The 22440-nt window shown below is 35.1% G+C and overlaps 3 protein-coding genes across 4 annotated transcripts; 1 reads left to right on the top strand and 2 right to left on the bottom strand.

Moving 5' to 3' along the window:
* The first annotated feature begins 1142 nt into the window (after positions 1-1142).
* LOC106361937 (protein indeterminate-domain 16-like) lies at positions 1143-5173 on the top strand. Its single transcript, XM_022699882.2, has 3 exons — positions 1143-1538; positions 1772-2177; positions 4361-5173. The coding sequence occupies exons 1-3, from the start codon at positions 1412-1414 to the stop codon at positions 4962-4964; spliced, it is 1137 nt and encodes a 378-aa protein (XP_022555603.1). The 5' UTR covers positions 1143-1411; the 3' UTR covers positions 4965-5173.
* Positions 5174-8010: 2837 nt separating this feature from the next.
* Positions 8011-9791, bottom strand: LOC106361936 (mRNA turnover protein 4 homolog). The gene is made up of 8 exons (XM_013801744.3): positions 9634-9791; positions 9278-9443; positions 9088-9178; positions 8957-9015; positions 8828-8888; positions 8635-8725; positions 8449-8525; positions 8011-8355 (listed from the first exon to the last, which is right to left on the bottom strand). Exons 1-8 carry the CDS (start codon positions 9659-9661, stop codon positions 8239-8241), a joined length of 690 nt encoding a protein of 229 aa, XP_013657198.1. The 5' UTR covers positions 9662-9791; the 3' UTR covers positions 8011-8238.
* A 684-nt stretch (positions 9792-10475) lies between these two features.
* BNAC03G75640D lies at positions 10476-12591 on the bottom strand. Of its 2 annotated transcripts, none has more exons than XM_013801743.3 (2): positions 12381-12591; positions 10476-11796 (listed from the first exon to the last, which is right to left on the bottom strand). In XM_013801743.3, exon 2 carries the CDS (start codon positions 11771-11773, stop codon positions 10805-10807), a length of 969 nt encoding a protein of 322 aa, XP_013657197.1. In that variant the 5' UTR covers positions 11774-11796; positions 12381-12591; the 3' UTR covers positions 10476-10804. The 2 variants fall into 2 exon arrangements, with proteins under 2 accessions (XP_013657197.1, XP_022555602.2); XM_022699881.2 differs by lacking the exon at positions 12381-12591 and adding an exon at positions 11925-12268.
* Between the last annotated feature and the right edge of the window lie 9849 nt (positions 12592-22440).

The raw sequence follows: 22440 nt of genomic DNA, 5'->3' as shown, positions 1-22440 counted from the left end.
AAAAATTCTTAAGTCGTCCCTTTATTTACGTACCTGCTGGATGTAACATTATAAAATTTGTATTGGGCATCATTAATACATTTTATTCGTATACTATTGTTGCTCCTTATTTCTAATATAAGATTCCTAACATAACTTTCGGGCTAGAGTACCTTTTTCTCATTCATATCGAAATAAATCAATTTTTCATATTTTTGGATCGATTGTATCTACCTGTATGGACCTAGCAAGTTAACTCTTATAGCATATTAAAAATCATAAACTTCCAACTGAAAACGTTTTTTTTTTTTTTTTGAAAAGGCCAACTGAAAAAAACGCATTGATAGATAATAGGTGAAATGATATTATCTCTTTGACGTTAGTGGTCTCGCTCCTCACAAATACGGATTCAGACATGAAAGGGGCGTGAGTTGTCGAGAATAAAATATATATATATATATCCAAATTCCCATGAGTCCTTAGATAAGAACACCTCTAACAATGGGTACGAAGAGAGGTTCTAAGTACTTAAGAAAAATAAAAAAATAAAAAAATAAAAAAATTAAGAGAGATAAAAACAAAAAAAATTTAAACTTAGAGGTTTTTAAAACCTACTAGTAACCTTAAAATACACATGTCATCATGTAAGAGAAAATTAGTGTTTTTATTGACTTAAAAAAATAAAATATAATTGATTTAACTATAATACTAATATTTTTTTTCTTTTAGAAACTTATATGGTTTTTTATTGTTGGAGTTGCTCTAATAATTTTCTTAATAACACAACTTGAAAACTAAAGAGTAATTTGTGGAGAAGAAGATTATGTAATATGAAATAATAATGACTTAGATTTGTTTTGTTGTTAAATGGGATGTTCTTTTTTTTCTTTTCCAAATATATATGTGGGCTCTAGTCTCAACCCCGTTTCCTTTAGGTCACATGTATGTGTGTATGTGTATGCATTTACATAATCAGTGAGAGAGAAAGAAGATAATGAATGTATGTAAAGAAGAAGATTAAAACAATCAAAGACGATACAATGCCTTCTCCAGGTAAGGTGGTAGGTCAATGAAACAATTAACAAAAGAAAAATAAACTTTTTCAGGAAAATAAGATTAAGTAAAAGGGGTAAAAAATAAACTTTTAGGCCTCGAAAAAGAGAGCTGAAACAAAAGTTGATTTCAGACAGCAAAAACCTTTGTTTCTCCCTCTTAACTCATCTATCTTTCTTCTATTAGATAAAGCTGAGACAGCACTATCCACCAAATAAAAGATGAAAAAGAGAAACAATCTCAAATCTCTTCACATGAAAAAACAAAAGATTCTTTGATTTTCTTTTCTTTTTCAGTAGTCACAAAGTAATCGGTACGCTTCTGCTAATACCACCATCGTTAAGAGAAAATAAAAGGAGATTATTATAAACCTCAACCGATGATAGATTACGAGAAAAACAACAACCATCAGAACTTTCCCTCTTCATCTTCCCCCGATCTTCTTCTTGCCATCAATGGAGCAGCCGTGATTAATAAGAGGAAACGGAGACCAGCAGGGACACCAGGTTTTTTTAAAAATAATTCAAATTAATTTTCTTGAAAATATGTATTGTCTACTATTAGGTTTTCATTAATTCTGGTATAGTTTTTCTTTTTGAGATTTGGATTTCGATAACTTTCCAAAACTTTTCTTTATATTCCATATGATTTATAGATAGGATAATATTGTGGGTTGGCTTTCTTGATACTTTTGTGTATCAATATAATCATTTATAGTCCTGTTTATCGGTGCCAACAGATCCAGATGCTGATGTTGTATCTTTATCCCCAAGAACCCTGCTAGAGTCAGATCGGTACGTGTGTGAGATCTGCAACCAAGGCTTTCAGAGGGATCAGAACCTCCAGATGCATAGAAGAAGGCATAAAGTACCATGGAAGCTTCTGAAGAGAGAGAAGAAAGATGAGGAGGTGAGAAAGAGAGTCTACGTGTGTCCTGAGCCAACTTGTCTGCACCACGACCCATGCCACGCCCTCGGAGATCTGGTCGGAATCAAAAAGCACTTCCGCAGGAAACACAGCGTCCTCAAGCAATGGGTTTGCGAGAGATGCTCAAAAGGCTACGCTGTTCAATCTGACTACAAAGCCCATCTCAAAACCTGCGGTTCACGCGGTCATTCATGCGACTGCGGCCGCGTTTTCTCCAGGTTCATCATTTCTTATTGTACTCTCATCTAAAAAAAATAAGTTCTGCGGAAAACCCTAATTAATGTGCTGATGATTGAATTTCTTGGTTTTTCAAAGTTTTTTTCTTGATAATTAATTTATACAAATTTTTAGTGTTTAGAAAAAGTATATAATAGGAAATTTTGGAATCCTTGAACTAAACCAAAGAATGTTTTCTAGAATGGTGTGTAATGTTGGTATATCTATTATCTATAATGCATAAAGATTTGTTATTTCTCTTTTTAATGTGGATATATTCTTGACATAACCTACCAATAGAAGGTCAGTCTGTGACTGTTGTCAGATATGATTATTTTAAATCTATTCTATTAAAAGGGAATCAGTTTTGAGAAATCTACTTATCAAAGTTGTTTGGACCTTTTCCTTTTATTATATTTTGGTCTTCCCCTATATATAGGTTGTTGGACCTATCTATAACAAGTTATTATATTTTTAGTTATACAATTAATTATTCTAACTATATGTGATTAATAACTAACTATGCATATTTTTTTTTCTGTTACCATAAAAAAATTAAAACCCTAATATAGTGGGATCACGATTATTGTGATAAAGAAATCAAAAGAATATGTAGCGACTTCTTAAACTATACGAGAATACTATATTAAACAAGATCAATCATATTTAATCCAACTATGATTACCAAATCTAATGACACTTAAATATACTAACAACTACAAAAATATAAGTTAACAAATAATACCTTTTGAAACACTAACAAATAATACCTATAATATTATTTTTCTTCTTTTAATGAAAATGACTATTTTACAAAATGTTCTTAAAATTACAAAAAAAAAAATAATTCTCATTGATGAAAATTTGGTATTTTGGGTTTTGGGATAAAGACTATACATATCCATTAATTAATTTAATTCTTTGCATTCATGATCTATTAAAAATTTCTCATTGTATCAATCTTAATTTTAATTTTATTAATAGGTGTAAACCCATTGTATGCTTCTAAACAAAATAAATAAACAATATACATTTAAATTGTAATAGTATTGATCAATACAAAAATTATAAATTAAAATGCATAACATAAATACAATAAATTTATTTATATGACAAATAAAATAGTTTATTCAGTTTTTTGTAGTATTGTAAAGTATATGAAATGTTTAAAAGGTATTAAAATTATGGTTTTACCGGGTTAATCGGTGTCGGTCCACGGATTAATAGCGAATTTTTTGGTTTTATTGGATTTTAATTAATAAGTTTTCATTGAATACAAATTTTGTGGAAACATATGAGTTTGTTAAAAAATCTGACAGAATGCTACATGAAAAACATAAACCAGTCCGGGTTATATACGACCACTATATTTACCAGTTCGATCACAGATCTGTATCGGATATAAAAATATTTCTTATATCTTAATTCGTTTATAAATCATATATGTACTCCACTAAAAAGAGTTCAATAATTTTAAAAAAGAAATTTCTTCTCACCATTTAAATGGTATTGATGCATTATTAGTCATGATCATTAATATTTGTGAATATATAATTTGTACTTTAAATATTCTGGTACCCATTCAGTGTTTGGTTTGATTTTAATTTTGGGTTCTAAAGATATATGATCTGCTCGGTTCTTTTTTTCAGTTTGATACAATTCGATTTGAGATTTCGAATAAATGTACTTAAACTTATACTCTTATCTAGAAATTCATCAAAAATTTATATTTAATTTCGAAAACAAACCCGCGCTTGGAAGCGCGGGTCAAAATCTAGTAATTGAATTAATCACATAGTGGTATGTTTTAGTATGTCATTTCATCACATTGACCACATTACAGATTTTTTTTTTTTTCACATTACAGATTTCCTTTACCCACACTTTGTTGCATTAATTTATTACACAAACTAAAAAGTCTTATAACCACATTATCCCTTTCCAGAGATACCTAAGTCCACTCAGTTTTGTTTTATATATATTACTGTCTTTGATTACGTACGTACTCCACCAAGCATATTTTTCCCTAATGTTTTAAACCCTATTTCCATCCACTATTATCATTCAAGTTTAGACATATATATATGTACACCCTAATTTTCAGTTTGTTTTGGTTATCAACTAAACAAATATGTGTGCAATAGTAACTCTTTCTTTCCTGATTATTCTCCTGGTTTTTTTTCAGGGTTGAAAGTTTCATAGAGCACCAAGATACTTGCACCATCCGGGGACCTCAGCCCACCAACCACCGTCCTCTACATCAGAACACAGAGGGCCATGCAACTCCATCAAGAACATTTTTAACCCCACGCATTAACCCTTTTTTGCTTGGAGTTCCTTTCTTAAGGCCACCACAAGCGTCGCATCAACAGTCTCTAGCTTTCGCTTCATCAGCTCCTTTCGAGAACCTCCAGCTTCAACTATCCATAGGAAGGACGAAAACACAAGTGAAAAGAAACGAAAAGGGTGAGTCAAGTTTAACAATGGAGAGAGCAATTGAGGAAGCGAGGAGGGCGGAGAAAATGAGACAAGAAGCGAGGAGGCAGATAGAGATGGCACAAGTGGATTTTGAGAAGGCGAAGAATATAAGGAAAGAAGCGAAGGCCGAGCTGGAGAAGGCTCATGTTGTTAGAGAAGAAGCAATAAAGAGGATTAATGCAACAATGTTGGAGATCACTTGCCATTCTTGCAAGGATCTGTTTCAGCTCCCCGTTATGGCTGATGAGAGTACGTCGTCTCTTGTTACGTGTTATGTTTCCTCGGCGACAACGGAAGGGGAAGCCGAGTGATTCAATACTTCTTCATACTCACACAAGGGCAAAAGACAACATTAATAGTTTTTAATGAAATGATGGTATTAGTGGTTACCATGTTGTGGATCAATTTTTTACTCTATGCATCGTTTGTATCCACTGAAAAATTACACTGTAGATTCCGAGAATTGTTTGGAACATCGGTTAAAAAATTTCCGGTTATATAAATTTCATTGTATTGAATATTTGTTCCTTGTTTTATATATTTGGTTTTGGCTACGTTGATATTAATAAATGTCTCTAACAAAAAGATGGTCGTAATGGTGTGGTGTTTGTTGATTGGTTGGTGTAAGTTGTAACTTTTCTTTATGGAAGCTATCGTAGGAGTAATAATGTTTTAGAAAATGCTATTATTCACTTTATAAACTAAGGGACCATTCTAGAGAACAAAAAATGAATGGAGCATTGATTGAGGGAAGCACAGTAGTAATTTGCATTAAACTGGAAAGAAAAATTTGATGGAGTTCAAAGTTTTGTGCATTATCTGGTGGAAATGATTGATGTACACCTAATAAAATATGATTACGAGTCGCCTCTTTTCTCTTTCACATCTTTACATTCTCGTAGTTGTAGCTTAGTCTCAATCTGACTTAACAAGAAATCATTTTCACTCACATAAAGACCGAATCTTATAAGATGCCATTTGATAAAAGGATATGTTTTAAACTTTTCATCAACAAAAATATATTTTCTTTTACACTAGCTATAAGAGGCAAATCTATTTAGAAAATTCAAAAATTCATGTATTAAGAAACGTGGAGCAGACCTGTCCGTCGAGAAAAAAACTTAGGAACTAAAGATCCTTTAGTTTATAAAGAGGATAAACCATTGGGGTAAAATGTATTTGGTTTTACGGAAAAATAATTTATATGATTTTACGTCAATTGGCCATGGGGTACAAAAATTGTTAGCTTTCATAGAAAGTCAAATTTATTTATTTTAAAAATGTTATTGTTTCAAACATCTCAGTTTACAATACTAAATATTTATGGTCACGGATATAGAACCATGTTTTGGACCCTTACTTAACTTTTCAGAGAGAAGGATTCTTCGTGGACTACAACTCTCTCCTTGAAGACTAGTGTAGACATTTTCATTAAGTTTGAGATACCCTATATTAACTTTAACAAAAAAAGCTATGTACATATATGTATGTTATCTAAGCGAACTGAAAAAGGCATTCTATTATCACCATCATATTTTGATATGTTCAAAATCCTTAGCTTTTAAATGGTTTTTTTTACCCAACTTTGTAAAAATTTATTGTAACAAACGCTCTCATTTGGCTAAACTAACTAATACAAAAGGAAACCATGTGCTATAAATGGGAAGAACAACATTAAAAGATGCTCATCCATCACGAAAAAGCCAAAATCAGTGTCAACGAGAGATGGAGAGGAGAGTAAATGCAGTGTTTCAGAGCAGAAGTTGTTGTCGTTTGCCTTTTAGAAGAAAAGAAACGACATGGATTTCAGTGCCCAAAAAGATTGAAAATGGTGGTTATGAGAGTCAGTCAGGCTTCAGTCTTTCTCACCTGATTTTTCCCTCACTTTCATGATTTCATTTCTGCTCTCACTTTTTCACTTTTCTTGCTCCTCCTTTAATGCCCCACACACCCTCATCTGACATCTCATGTCACTTCTTCATCTCCACAAATTTACAATTTTTGTATGTTTGTATTATTGTCTACAAAATATAAAAAGCAAAATTTTAAGGATATATTGAGTAGAACCTGCCTCGGACGGATCTGGATATCCGGAAAATTCAGGGTACCCGGATCCGGATCCGGGAATTTAATATTCGGATCCGGATTCGTGGTTTCCGGATATCTAAAATCTGGATATCCGTCTTGATATTCTATTACTCGCGGATATCTGGATCCGGATCCGTAAAAATAATTAAATTTTTTTTTTTTTAAATACTAATTTTTTAATATAATACATAAATTAAATATTTATACAAGATTTATAGATATATATATATGTGTCTATAATATTATAAAACTAAAATATAATATTATAAAACTAAAATATAATATTATAAGATTAATTTATGTATAAATATTAATATATCAAATATTAATATTAATGAAATTTAAAAATTTAATGTGTTTTAAAAATACGGATCCGGATCCGAATATCCGGACCTAAAAATTAAGGTATCCGGATTCGGTTTGGACAGATCCAAGATTTTACTATTCGGATTCGGATCTGGGCACCCCGAATATCCTATTTTCAGAGCGGATCCGGAGCGGATCTCGGATCGAATCCGGATCTCGGATAAAAAGTCTCAGGCCTAGTAGAACCTCTATAAATTAATACTCGATAATTTAATAGTTTTTATAAATTAATAAATTTTGCCGGTCCTAACATGGGCCGGTTTAAAATTTGACACAAATCGATAAAATAATAAGATAATAATATTTTTAGAAAAGTCTTATGTAAATATATACTCATTAGAATTATAAATTAATAATTTATATGTATACATATTTTATATAAATAAGAACCTATTATTATATTGTTTGTTTATATTCACAATGAAATTATCTTTATATTTTCTTAACATTTAATATATTCATGATGATATTTAGTAATTAATCTAAAACCACATTTAATTTTTATGCAATATACATTATATATACCAAACACTAAAATAAAATTAATATAAATGTCAAAAAAAAAATTTAAAAAAAATTAATGTATATATACTAAAATCAAATATTTTTCTTATCTTAAAATAAATATATCTTAAAATAAAAAATCTGAATTAGAAAACTTTTATAAATTAATATCTCTATAAATTAATAAAATTTCAAAGAGTTATTAATTTATAAAGATTTTACTGTATATAGAACTTAATATTAAAGAATAAATTCTACATTTGTTATTGGGCAGGCAAGTCCTTAAACCGTAATAGAAGGCCCAAATATTTGATATATCAATCCACCAAGATAACATACATCAAAATGCCAAACTTTGGAAATTTTGTAAACCTTGCATTTTTGTCAGATTCAATAATGTAACTGAATAACAGGAAAATAAGATTTAAAATAGTAAGCTTGATATTGTATTACAGTCGAGAATACTAGAATAGGGAAGTCACGATGATAATTTGGTATTCTACAAACATCAAAGAAACAAAACTTTGAGATAAAACATCCAAGTGCAAACCAAGAACCAAACAGAACAAGCAATAATACGATATTAAGAAACTTAAAAAGAGTTGATCATCAAAATCTTGGCTTTTTTCAAGAGGTTTCAACGTCTGAGAGATCCAAGCCTTCTCGGTAAAGCTCAAAGTCACTAGGGCTCCATCTGCAGACTAGGTTGAGTTTGAAAGTAGCCAACTTGATTCCCAACAGACGCTGCAAGTAATATAAACAAGAGTGATCAATCTCCTAATATTCAGAACACAAACAAGATGAAGAAAGGCTTTTGGAATAGAGATTCTTATTTACCAAAATGCGAGAAGATTCTGGTGAAAGAGGTTTTCCTTCTTGACAAACTACAAAGTCGGAGAGTAACTCCACCGTACCTACATAATGAATCAGCAAAAGAAAGTAACATTTTAGTAATGAAGATTACACTCAAACTAGTAGTGTATTGAATGAGAGATGGAAACTGAAAATGATGAGACAACAAACCTTTGTTAAGACGAACAGGCATACCCTGCTTCCTAAGAAACGGTTCCATCTCATGTGTGAACTGTTCTAGAGGTCCTTCCTTCAGCTCAACCTGATCAAAATTCCAATGACACCGAAACAGAGTTGTTCAATAATCAGCAAGAGATGGCACAACTATACATAGAGATATGACAAGTTCTAATCAACCACAAACCGTTTCCACTGCAGTGCTTCCGGTTCTTGAAAAGTCTGAATCCTCATAAGCGTTAAATAAGCTGCAAATGAAGAAGGCTTTGTTAACAGTTGCAACAAAGAGACATGGATTCAAGAGAAAGATAGATACCTTTCGACCTCTTCCTTTGGCATATCAGTAACAAGAAGTCCAGCATCACCACGAAGCATCTGAAACAACATTCCACAAACATAAGTAGCTGACAATAAAAAAGGCCAAGTAAGAGAAGCAGAGTACACAACCTTGGAGACTTTGAAGATACCAGGATGCATTTCATCGGAAGCAGAACGACCTAGAGCAACCTGCATCACTTTGTTCGAACCGAGGAAGAACCTAAATCCAATAAAAAAAAAAAAATAAACCAAAACTATAAATCAAAGACTAAAAGACAAAACAATATCTTCTTATGTCTTTGACCAAAAGAAACTGAACCTTCCGTTGTGCCTAAACTGCTGTCGGAACTCCTTGAACTTGATGTTTCTCATGTTCTCAAAAGAGAAAACATAGACAGATGAATACTTCTCAACAGCCTCTCTGATTCCATTGACAATAGTCTCCTTGTGCTCTCTTCCTTTCTTCTTTGTCTTCGACAAAGTAACTGCAAGTAATACATAGCAAAGCATTCACCAATTGATGCAAAGATTTAATTTTTATTCCAAAGGGTAGCTCTAAATATCTAAACCCTTGACGGCGGCTATAAAGCTTAGAGCTTTTCAGCTCGTTTAATGAAGATTCAATAGTTTCAGACAATAGAGACATGTGAGAGTGAAGGAAGAAGGAGTTCTGACCTGGTCTGTCTCTCTTTGATTTAGGCATGTCTTCTAGGGTTTCTGATGGATGAAGTGAAAAAAAAGTGAGAGCAACCAAAGGTAACGGCTTTGGCTCCTTAAACCCTAACTTCCCCTTCTCTGCTTTTAGTCGGTTTTGTAATTCGGATCCCTAATTTAACCCGACTTGGATCCGACTAAGTTGAATCGATTGGGCCCAGTTTCAGATATATGGGCCTTTTGTGTTCTCGTTCGACGGGTGGACATTGGCTTTTGGATCTCAAATATCCGTCCAATACCTAGTCTTGATCCCTTTTATTATCTTCGGAGCATTTTTTATTAATTAACATCACTCTCATGTGTGATTAACATAATTATCAATATCATCATGAGAGTTTTCTTTACACAATTTTTTATTTTAAAGCATCCATTGCCTAGATAAATTATATGTAATGCCATTGGACATTATAACATATATTTTGCACATTAAACTTTCGAGAAAAGTTTTATAACGAATGGTGTTATTCAGATATTTGAATTTGTTTGAAACCTAATAAACAGCTAAAATACTCAGTTCATATTTATACTATCTATAAAAATATTTGAATCCGAAATGAGTTGAACCAAAACAAATCTGACGTAAAATTAACAAAAATCCGAATCTAAAATATTATTATCCAAACACAACCTCAACATATTTAAGGCCGAACTCGAAAACCAGAAAAAATCCACTGAACGCCCTGACCTATCTAAAATCCAAATATTTGGAAGTTAAGTTACATATCCAGATTCATGAAACACAAATACTAGTATTTACTCAAAGATACAGAAGTGCAGAAACATAACTTAAGCAAAAACGCATGTAGTATAAAAGATCTTTTTATTAATTGACAAAGCCAAACGTTTTCATAACACAAGAGAACATCAAATTTACAGACAACAAACAGTAAAGAAAGGTTTGAGTAAAACATCATCCATGAAGACAATGGTCTTCAAGGCCTTCCTACTAAATTCAGAAGGATACAGAAGTAAACTATAAACAACATAAATTGCTATCCAGAATTGTACATCAGAATACATTCCCTTTTATTTTTTTTTATCGAAAATTAAAACAAAGAAAGCAAATGGATATTAAGATTTTGTACCTTCTACACAAACCCAACATAGATTTTCCTTTTAAAGAGTATTTGTATCATCTAGAATGGTCTGAGTTCTGGTTAGCTTCTCTATCTCTACGTCTCCTACTAGCTGATCTTCCCAGGAGAACCCTTCTCCGGCTCCTCATCTGGTTTGCGAATGATCTAGCTCCATCCTCCTCATCTTCAGAAGAGTCCACATCGCTCTGATTGATCGTTAAGTCATTCGATTCAGATGATAGACCATGGGATGTGTCGGATGCGAGATCTGATCCCCCAAAAGCCTGCAACAGAAGGAAAACGTTCACTAGGTTCCTACCAATCCCAGCACCGATCCTGCCTACTTCCTCCCTCTCCTCATCTGAATCTGAACCGTAAGCACCTCTCTCTATCACGTAATCCCCAAACACGGTTGCGCCAGGCATCGTCGACCTGATCGTGCTGATCACATCGTTACGGTCCTGCTCAACCTCGAACCTTCTCCACTCCTGCTCCACATCGGGATCCACCTCACGCGGCTGGGCGCAAGGATGGTCTTTCTTCATGTGCTTCCTCAGCTCCTTAAAGGCTCCAGAAAAGGAGCAACCCTCCTGCATACAGCTCCTCTTCTTAAGATTCAGATCGTCTCTCGCGGGCTTCACAATAGTCCACCCTTTCACCTGTCCCCTACAAAGCGGACACTTCAGATTCTCAACCTCAAGCTTACTATTGACCACTTGCTGATGCGATGGCGTTAGCTTAGCAGACGCCTTCTTGTACTGATCTAAGCAGTTGGAGTAACGGAAGCTGGTTCCGCACATGTAAGGACGGCAACCCTTGTCGTGAGACGAACAGAGGAGAAGCACAGCGTTGTGTGGACACTCCATACAGACGGAGCACACAGCATCCGCCCAATCATTCTTCTCCGTCACCTTGGGACATGTGTTTGCGAACACGCTCCTCCTTGATGAAGATGCGAACTTGTATGGTCTTGCCCTGATCCGTCGAGTAGAAACCCTGCGTCTAGCCCTTCTAGCCTTCACCATCTTCTTATGAAAAAGATTAACACCTGAAACAAGAACAAGCAAAAACCCTACACACTTAGCAAAAGAGAAGACACATATGTATCGAAGAACAGACATTTAACAACTCTTTACACACTAGATTCCAATTCAACGAAGCAGTTAAAGTTTCTACCTTGTAGCGAAACAGATTGTTCTATCAATGTACAGAGTGTAGAGAGAGAGAGAGAGAGAGAGAGAGAGAACAAGTCGGGTCTGATCAATAAAAATGAGGGAAGATGTGCAAACACGTTACATGCCAGAGGCTCAAAAAAAAAAAAGCAACGTGCTTGACCGAACATTCACGCGACATGGCAGTGAATCAACTAATAAACAATTAAAGAACAAACCATCGTCATGTTCAATAATCCTTTATACTCACATGGAGGAGCAACACATCTCAGATCCACAACTATTAAAAAAAAATACACAACTAATCCAAATCTTTTTTTTTTAAAGAAATCCTGACATATTATATTTTCCAAGCTATTAAACAATCCAAATTGAATCTGAATCTGAATCAAATCGTATGACCTAAAGTCATACATACTCCTAAACAGACAACTAAATCAACGGCGATCGTAAGTCCTACCGGATGAATGTAATCCACGCTGCTGGGATTAAGGAAGCGAAGGAAGTTTAGTGTTGCGAGACCGGCGACGTGAAATGACGCCGGGAAGCTGGGGAGAGAGAGAGAGAGAGTTACGAGATTAGAAGAAGAAGCATCTTCACGGCTCCAGATTAGAATATTTTCTCTCTTGACGTCACGTCTTGTGGAAGTTAGTGACCTCTTCTTCCACGCGCCTTTCGCGGGCGTTAGATTGACGCGCGTATCCGTTTAAGGCTTTTAAGGGCCCGTTAAGGGTTTAGGCAATGACCATCGGGTATGGGCCATGAATTATGCTCCGTCAATCGGGAACTTCGGTGTATTCCATCAATCAACTAATGTTTTCCTGTATGGTATATGTGATTGTGTGGAAGAGTGGAAAGCAGCTCCAAAGGTACAACTTGAGTGAGTATCTTATAATTAAAATTAAAGAAATAAAATAGAAATAAAGAGAGAAAATATCAAGAAGTCTTTAATTAACAGATTTAAAGCAACTCATAAGAAATCCAGATCCAAATGTCAGTTGTCTGTTGGTTTAAGTTTTTTTTTTAAAAGATCAAATTTAATCATTTAACTATCTTTTATTTAAAAATTAATATATTTATTTTTTAAGAACCGCGGGTGCCGTTGAGGCTGCTCTAATATGTGAATCTTATTCTCTATATATTTTATGTGTCTAATGTGGTTCATCATCTAAGTGGTCGTTTTTTCTCTGTGGAAATTTTTGACAACTAATTCCAACGGCTCAAGATAAAATAAAATCACAATTTCCTAGCTATTTTGTGTAGGACGTAGTGACTATGATGGTAGGTTACCTCTCTCTCAAACTAAGATTTTCTAGAATATACATGTTTATTAAAAATTTAATAAATGTGTATAATTTAATTTATTTTTTATTTTATTATACATTTTCAAATAATTTTTCACCAATGAAATTTAATCAATTCAAATATTCTCAATTAATGTTCCTCAAAAGTATAAAAAAAATATCTTAACAATATAGAAAACATATCCTTGTGAAACAAGAAAAAAACCTAAAAAATCTAACTTTCGGGAACGGAGGGAGTATGACTTATCTAATGTAGTTGTGTTGGATCATGGAATAATTACGGATTTTTAACGTTAAAACCCTTAACTAAGTTTGTTTTATGTAAAAGCTCTCAAACTAAGTATTTAACGAAAAATCCTTCAAACTAATTTTATTAATGAAGTAAACCTTATCAGGTCATAATTACCAATACCACCAGTAAATCTTTAGTTTAGGGGTTGCTACATTAAGTAAACATAGTTGAGGAGTTTTACCATTAAAAATTCAGAAAAAAAAAATCAAATTTTATAATATTATCTAAAAATTAGTAACTTAAATTTTCAAAATTAGCATTTTTTTGTAAATATATGAGTTTGATATGTTTTTAACATGAACATTATATATGTCTAAATTAAAATTTTAAAAACCCAGAAAATATAATAAAAAGTATCTAAAAATTTACCTGTAATAAAATTACTAAAAGGTTAAAAATGTAAGAAACAAGAAAATATGATAAAAATTATATCTTATTTAATAAAAATGTAATAAATATTTACCTGTAATAAAATTACTAAAAGGTTAAAATGTAAAAAACAAGAAAATATAATAGAAATTATATCTTATCTAATAAAAATGTAACAATAAATCTTTAGATATTTTTTATTATATTTTTTGGGTTTTTACGTTTTTAATTTATACATATATAATGTTGATGTTAAAAACACATTAAACTCATATATTTACAAAAAAAATTAAAAGTGCTAATTTTGAAAATTTAAGGTACTAATTGTTAGATAATATTATAAACAAATTCTTTTTTTTTTCTTTTTCGATTTCTAATGGTAAAACCGTTCAACTATGTTTACTTAATGTAGAAATCCCCCAAACTAAAGATTTACCGGTAGTAATAGTAATTATGATCTGGTAGGGTTTAATTCATTAAATAAAATTAGTTTGGAGTTTTTTCGTTAAATACTTAGTTTGAGGATTTTTACCGAGTTGACGATCTATTTCACCACAATAACTATCATATAGCATCAGAACCCCACCAAACTATGACCTCGTGCTAGATCACCACGAATTGAAAGTTATAAATCTATTTCTCCACGAAACGATAGTTCAAAACTTAATTACTCATAAACCATAGTTTTCCATTGGTTTGCTAGTTTTATTCGGTTTATTCTTAGCCAAACAGACTAAAATTAATTAAACCAAACAAAAACCTAATTATTTATATTTTTTTCAACAAAGTAAAAGTCAAACCAGCTAAAGCTATGGTCAACTTGTTCCATTAACATCTGGATTCAACGATTCATTAATTGGAAAGCATCAAATGCATGTGCGTAAGCATAGTGATAACTCAAAGTTGAACTTATCTGATTTGTGACCAAAAATGGGAAAGAAACAGAAGAAAGAGATGAAAAATTCAGAATGATAGCACAAGGAGGAAGACGATAGTCGGATCAACGATGGTAAGAGGGGTCATGTGATGATGATTCACGGCGACATAGCTTCTACCGGAGAAACTGCATTTTCGACTAGATGTCACTACAAGGGAAGGGGATAAAGATAGCATATATATATATTTAATAATGTTATAATAGCAATTATTATTTGCTATTATAAGTTATATAATTGCACAACTAAAAGAATGCTATCGAATTAATACTTCAACTTAGCATTCAATAAAACGCTATCTAAAGTGTCTGAGAAAAGATTGCGGAGGAAGATACAACGTTCGCCATAACGCTGCGCTATCTTATAATAACGTTTTTCTCGTGCTATATATGAGACGTTTTCTTTTAGTGTGTCGGCGGAGAAGGAAAGACCGTGGAACCAGCGACTAGACGGCAACGGTGGAGGCGTCCGTATTGTGTAGTAATATTGGCACGAAATGATTCCAATACCATGGGCCTTTGCCTTTTACTGTATTTGTTCTCACCAGCAAACTGAAACAGAGATGAATAGAGTAATGAGGAAAAGTTTGATCATGAGAGAACATCAGCTCCACCATGGCAATCGTGAAGAAAGAAGAAGAAAGACTTGCGAAGAAGATGATGAATTTTTTTTAAAAAATAACTAGATTTTGACCCGCGCTTTGGAAGTGCGGATTTATTTTAGAACTAAATAAATTATTTTTACACAAACTTTTATATAAGATAAAATATAGATTTGAGCACATTTATCGGAAACCTAGAAACCAAACCGTAACAATAAAAAAAACAAAATTAAACTGAATTTAATATTTAACCGAGCGGATCCAATATCTCTAGAACCAAAAAACCAGGATAGAACCAAAAACTAAGAGTATCCAATTTTTTAAATACGAATTATATACCAACAAATATTAGTTATATTTAATTTCTAAATAGCCAAATATCTAAAAATATTATTCATAAACCGACTTACCCAAAAAGCGAATTACCCAATTTTTTATTAGAAATATTAAAATTTATCTGAATTATTCGTATTTTTGTCCAAACAACCTGAATAACCCGATATTTAAACTAACCAACCCGAATTATCCAATATTTTTATTATAAATCTGAAATTACCAAAAACCATATCGAACTGGAAACAAATTGGACCTGGATTTATTTTGGATATTAACTGGTTCCTAACTTTGGTACCCGAACCAAAGCAGAAACCAAAATAACTTAACTGAAACCGAACTATACTTTGTAATTACCTGAAAAATTTCTAAATTTCTAGAAACACAACACCAAAAACCAAAAAAAAAAGAACTGAAACCATATGTTGATGACTAATAGTGCACTACATTTAGATGGTGTGAAAAAATATTGTACTTTTACAAAGTATTTAATTCATTTTAGTTGGGTATATATGTAGTTTATAGACGACTTAAGATATAAACAGTGTTTTCATACACAATTTAGATCCGCAGTCGAATCGGTAAATTTGGTAACCATATATGGTTTCGATTTAATGAAAAAACTCATTAACTAAAAATGCAATAAAACCTAAAAACCCGCCATTAACCTGTGAACCGACACATGTTGATCCAGTAAAATCCCAGAAAAATGTGATTAAACTTCTCATATACTTTTTATTAGTATACAAAATTAAATAAACTATTTGATTTGTCATATAAAGTTAATACATTGTATTTATGTTATGCATTTTAATTTATGAGTTTTGTAATGATCATATTAAAGTTACATTTGTGAGTTTTGAAATTAATATGAAATTTTAATAATTTTAGTTATATTTCTACAATATAACTATGTATATAGATGAAATCTCATTTTTTCAAGTGAAATTGTTTTAGGATTCTCTTACACTCTCAAATTGTGTATATATATATATATATATACACTAACAACTTTTAAGTAGATTTTTTAGGACTTCATCTTTTTTAATTTTTAATAGTATAGATATTAATTAGATTTAATTATATTTAACAGCTTTCAAAGATTAATGATTTCAATTACAGCTTAAACTAAGTAAGAAGATATTGAAATTGAGTTTACTTGGAGATGAATAATGTTTTATTTCTCATTCTTCTTTACTTTCGGTAACCAATTATGATCATCGTCTCTCAAGCCACAGGGCAGTGAACTAAAATTCAAAATGTCAAAAGATCAAACGTATCATAGTTATAATTAACTTTACCAAGTTTCGGCTTTCACTACTTTAAGACCTTTCTTAAACTTATTACTCGTAGCTTTGATATCTATCATCTTCAAAAGATCAGGTTGATTACCTCTCACAAAGTATTCCTGATGCAGCATCATCATCATCATTGGCGCCAACATGAAGCATTTGAATCATAACTCCTTTAGCTTATATGTTTTGGGTTTTGGCTTTATTTCCTTTTTCATAACTTCCTTTTTACTTAAGTCTTATGTTTTCCTTTTCTATTTGGGTTTGTCTAATAGAAGAGCTATATAAACGCAGCTAAAGCTCTGATACTAGATACGTTTTGATTTTATAATAAGAAGAGCTTTCGCTTTTATCCCTTGTTCGATTCGATTCAATTCATCAGACAAGAAGTTGGTCTCAAGAAGCTATCGAAAGAAACTCTTGATCGATCCAAGAACAGGTCTCGAAGAACCCTAAATTCTTAGATCGACCGTTCACCTATTCGTATGCTGCGCCAGCTTGGTATCAGAGCTCTGCTACGCTCCGAAACTTTCTCAACCACTACGATGGTTCGCAAAACTCGTTCTCAGCAATAAGCTGATGACGATGTACCAGCATCCCAACAATCCGTCAATGACCTTCAGGCTCAAGTCACGGCCCTTGTGGACTCTGTAGCCGCCCTTACAACATAAAATGCCACCCCCGCGATTCGCCTCACCGTAATAACCGAACCAGTATCCCCGCGGACTCTGAGGATGAGGACGACAATCCTTTTGCTCCGCTACAACAAGCTCGTAGTCACCGCAACATCAATAACAACTTTGATTCCGATTAAAAACACAACGACAGAGCATGGAAGTCAAGTTTTAAAATCGAGTTCCCGGAGTTTAAAGGCTCCACAAATGCAGAAGAATTACTCGACTGGTTCGTCACCATCGAAGAAATCCTCGAGTTCAAGGAAGTCCCACTCGAAAAATGTGTCCCTCTCCTTGCAATACGTTTTCACGATCATGCATCCGCCTGGTGGGCACAGAGCAAAACAACTCGCGCTCGCTTAGGCAAACCGAAAATCACCATATGGGACAAACTTAAACGCAAGATGCAAAAAAATTTTTTTCCCTACAACGATGATCAATTGATGTTTCAGAAATTGCAGAATCTTCGACAGGGCAGTCGCACTGTTGATGAATACACAACGGAATTCTTCAAGATGATCAATAGGGTGGAGGTTCGAGATTCTGAAGAGCAACTTGTCATGCGCTTTATTGGAGGACTCTGTCAACAAATACAGTTTACCCTGAACCTATTCAGACCACAGTCCATCTCTGAATCTCATCAACAGGCCATAACAATAGAAAATCAGTCTCGTGCTGGTTCTCAGCCTTGGGGTACTTCACGACAGAACCGAACAACAACAGCTTCCACAACCACAACTACCCCGGACACCACTTCTAACAAAACAGAAACAGCGATTGTGCCTGCAACCACCACGTAACAACAACGCCCTGGCGGCCTACGTTGCTTCTCTTGTGGCGAACATGGCCATCGCCAGTCTGCTTGTCCTTCACGAGCTCGTCGCGGTCTCCTCATTGAAGAAGCAGACGATGATCCAGCTCCTATCTACGATGAGGAACCAACTAAAGAAGAAGTCTATCCTGATTACGGACAGCTTCTTGTTCTACGTCGATCATGTCTAGCACCTCGCTCGGACACATAATTTACCCAACACAAGAGGTTGTTCCAATCTCGATGTACGATTAATGGTAAGGTCTGCACGTTTGTTATTGACTCGGGGAGTACTGAGAACGTCATTGCCGCTGATGCCGTTCAGAAGCTTGATCTGAAAGATGAACCACACCCTTCTCCTTATAAACTTGCTTGGATACAACAAGATCATGACCTTATCATCGCTCGACGTGTTCTCATATCATTCTCTGTTGGCTCGTCGTACCAAGATGAAGTTTACTGTGACATAGTGCCTATGGATGCTTGCCACCTCCTTCTCGGACGACCATGGGAATATGGCAGACGCGTAATTCATGATGGCTTTCTCAACACATACACCTTTACTTTTGCAAACCGCAAACTTGTGTTGAAGCCTACACCTGAAACCATTACATCCCCGTCACCTAAGCCGGTAATGTTCCTCCGCAGAAAGCCATTTATCGACGCCATGTGTGACGCAGGCACGGTTCTGGTTCTTGTTACCAAACTAGTAGCCAATCAGCACTTTCCTCAAGTTCCGGAAGCCTTTAAAACTGTCATCTCAGACTTCACCGACGTTTTCCCACAAGATCTACCCGAAGGACTCCCGGCAGTACGGGACATCCAGCATCGCATCGATCTTCTTCCGGACAAAGCATTACCAAATCGTTCCCACTACCGTATGAGCCCAAGAGAACACGAAGAGCTGCGACAGAAAGTGGAGGAGCTCGTGGCAAAGGGATTTCTCTGTGAAAGTCTCTCTCCGTGTGCGGTTCCCGCCTTGCTCATTCCAAAGAAGGACGGTTCGTGGAGAATGTGTGTTGACAGTAGAGCTATCAACAAAATTACAATCCGTTACCGCTTTCCGATTCCACGTCTTGACGACCTACTGGACCAGATCGGCAAGGCAACTACATTCTCTAAGCTTGATTTGAAAAGTTGATATCATCAGATACGAATCAATCACGGTGATGAATGGAAAACAGCTTTCAAGACTCGCGAAGGATTATTTGAATGGCTTGTCATGCCTTTCGGCCTCTCTAATGCTCCCAGTACTTTCATGCGTGTTATGAATCATGCATTACGTCCTTTCATTGGCAAATTCGTCGTCGTTTACTTCGATGATATTTTGATCTTTAGCACGTCACTGGAGGAACACGTGCGCCACCTTTCAGACGTTCTCACTGTATTACGCCGGGACAAGTTCTATGCTACCTTGAAGAAGTGCTAGTTTAGCTCCTCTAAAGTACACTTCCTTGGCTATATTGTTTCGGAACATGGACTTATTGTTGATCCCGCCAAAATATCTGTGATACAGTCGTGGCCATCACCGACCACGATCACCGAGGTTCGTAGCTTTCACGGTCTTGCCTCCTTCTATAGGCGCTTTGTATCACAGTTTAGTAGTCTTATGGCACCTATTACTGACTGCATACGCGATGGACACTTTACCTGGACTAAGCTGCTCGAGCCTTTCTGGTCATTAAAGATAAACTCTGCTCAGCCCCAGTCCTTGCTCTCCCGGACTTCTCTTTGGTGTTTGAGCTACATTGCGATGCCTCGAAGACAGGCATCAGAGCTGTTTTGAGTCAAAAAGGCCGTCCCATTGCCTTCTACAGTGAGAAATTAGCTGGTGCACGTTTTCGTTACAGCACCTACGACATCGAGTTCTATACAATCAGCCAAGCCATCAAACATTGTCGGCAGTATTTGTTTCATAAAGATTTCGTTCTTTATACCGACCATGACGCATTGAAACATCTAAGCAGCCAAGGGAAAGTTTCGTCGCGCCAGGCATCTTGGATAGCATTCCTCCAGCAATTTACATTCGTCATCAAACATACTTCGGGTGCTCCAAACAGAGTTGCCGATGCCTTAAGTCGCAGGCATTCTGTTCTTACGGTTCTTCACACATCAGTTCCCGGCTTCGCCACCTTTGCATATCTTTATCCTAGTGATCCGTTCTTTGGTAACATCTTTGCAACTTTGTCATCAGGAACACCACTTGCGGACTACACCTTGCACGATGGGTTTCTTTTCTATGGGTTACGACTCTGCATTCCTGACTGTAGCCTCTGGTTGCAGCTCATTACGGAACTCCATTGCGAAGGTCATATTGGCTGAGATCGAACCTTACACCTCGTCACCACTTCCTACTTTTGGCCTTCTCTCCGCCGCGATATGGAAATATTTATTGAGAGATGTGTCGTGTGCAAACATCTAAAGGAACTTCTTCAAATGCTTATGTGCTTCTACCTGTTCCGACACAACCATGGACGGACATTAGTATGGACTTTGTGGTTGGCCTTCCTCGTACTCAACGAGGTTTTGATTCAATCTTCGTCGTCGTTGACCGTTTCTCAAAAATGGTTCACTTCATCCCTTGTAAGAAGACGACCGACGGTTCACAGGTAGCTACATTGTTCTTTTGGGAGATATACCGTTTACATGAATTGCATATGTCTATTGTCTCCGACAGAGATTCACGTTTTCTTGAACACTTTTGGCGTTCTCTTTGGAAGCTTTTGGGAACTTCTCTCGATATGAGCTCTGCCTATCACCCCCAAACCGATGGCCAAACTGAAGTGACAAATCGATCTTTAGGGAATCTCTTGCGTTGCTTAGTTGGTGATAGCATTAAAACATGGGATGGGAAGTTGCCTCAAGCTGAATTCGCCCACAGACATGCTTTTAATCGGAGTTTAGGCTTCTCTCCTTTCCAGGTTATTTATGGAACAGTTCCTCGAGCTCCAGTCAATCTTTCTACTCTACCGGATCATACTCGCATTCATGGCGATGCAGCAAAGTTTGTCGACTCCTTCACGCATCTCCATGAGCAAGCCATCACAAATTTAGAAGCTTCTTCGGCAAACTACAAACGTCATGTGGACAAGCACTGACGTCGTCTTGTATTTGAAGTTGGAGATTTCGTTTGGGCATATCTTACACAGGATAGGATGCCGGCTCATGCTTACAACAAACTCAAAGCCAAGAAGATAGGTCCGCTCGAAGTCCTGGAAAGTATAAATGACAATGCTTTCTGTCTCCGTCTCCCTGCTGATATTAACACTTCTGATGTGTTTAATGTCAAGTATTTGTCTCGTTTTGTTTCCGACACCAATGGTCCAGATTCGCGGTCGAATCCTTCTCACCCAGGGAGACCTGATGCAGCATCATCATCATCATTGGCGCCAACATGAAGCATTTGAATCATAACTCCTTTAGCTTATATGTTTTGGGTTTAGGCTTTATTTCTTTTTTCATAACTTCCTTTTTACGTAAGTCTTATGTTTTCCTTTTCTATTAGGGTTTGTTTAATAGAAGAGCTATATAAACGCAGCTAAAGCTCTGATACTAGATACGTTTTGATTTTATAATAAGAAGAGCTTTCGCTTTTATCCCTTGTTCGATTCGATTCAATTCTTCAAACAAGAAGTTGGTCTCAAGAAGCTATCGAAAGAAACTCTTGATCGATCCAAGAACAGGTCTCGAAGAACCCTAAATTCTTAGATCGACCGTTCACCCATTCGTACGCTGCGCCAATTCCTATGTTGCAAGCAATTTTCTGCTTCTGCTTTAGCTTTCATTTGCTTTAGCACTTTTCTTAAACCAGTACAACATAGCTTGGACATGCATTTTCTTCAAAAGCTCAGGTTGACTTCTTACGTCTAGATTCTAAAGGGTTGCTATTGATTACTCTAACTGTTACTA

Source organism: Brassica napus, chromosome C3 (genome assembly GCF_020379485.1).
Source record: "Brassica napus cultivar Da-Ae chromosome C3, Da-Ae, whole genome shotgun sequence".
Lineage (NCBI taxonomy): Eukaryota > Viridiplantae > Streptophyta > Magnoliopsida > Brassicales > Brassicaceae > Brassica > Brassica napus.
The sequence above is the reverse complement of the archived record's forward strand: the minus strand, read 5'-3'. Positions and strand labels throughout refer to the sequence as shown.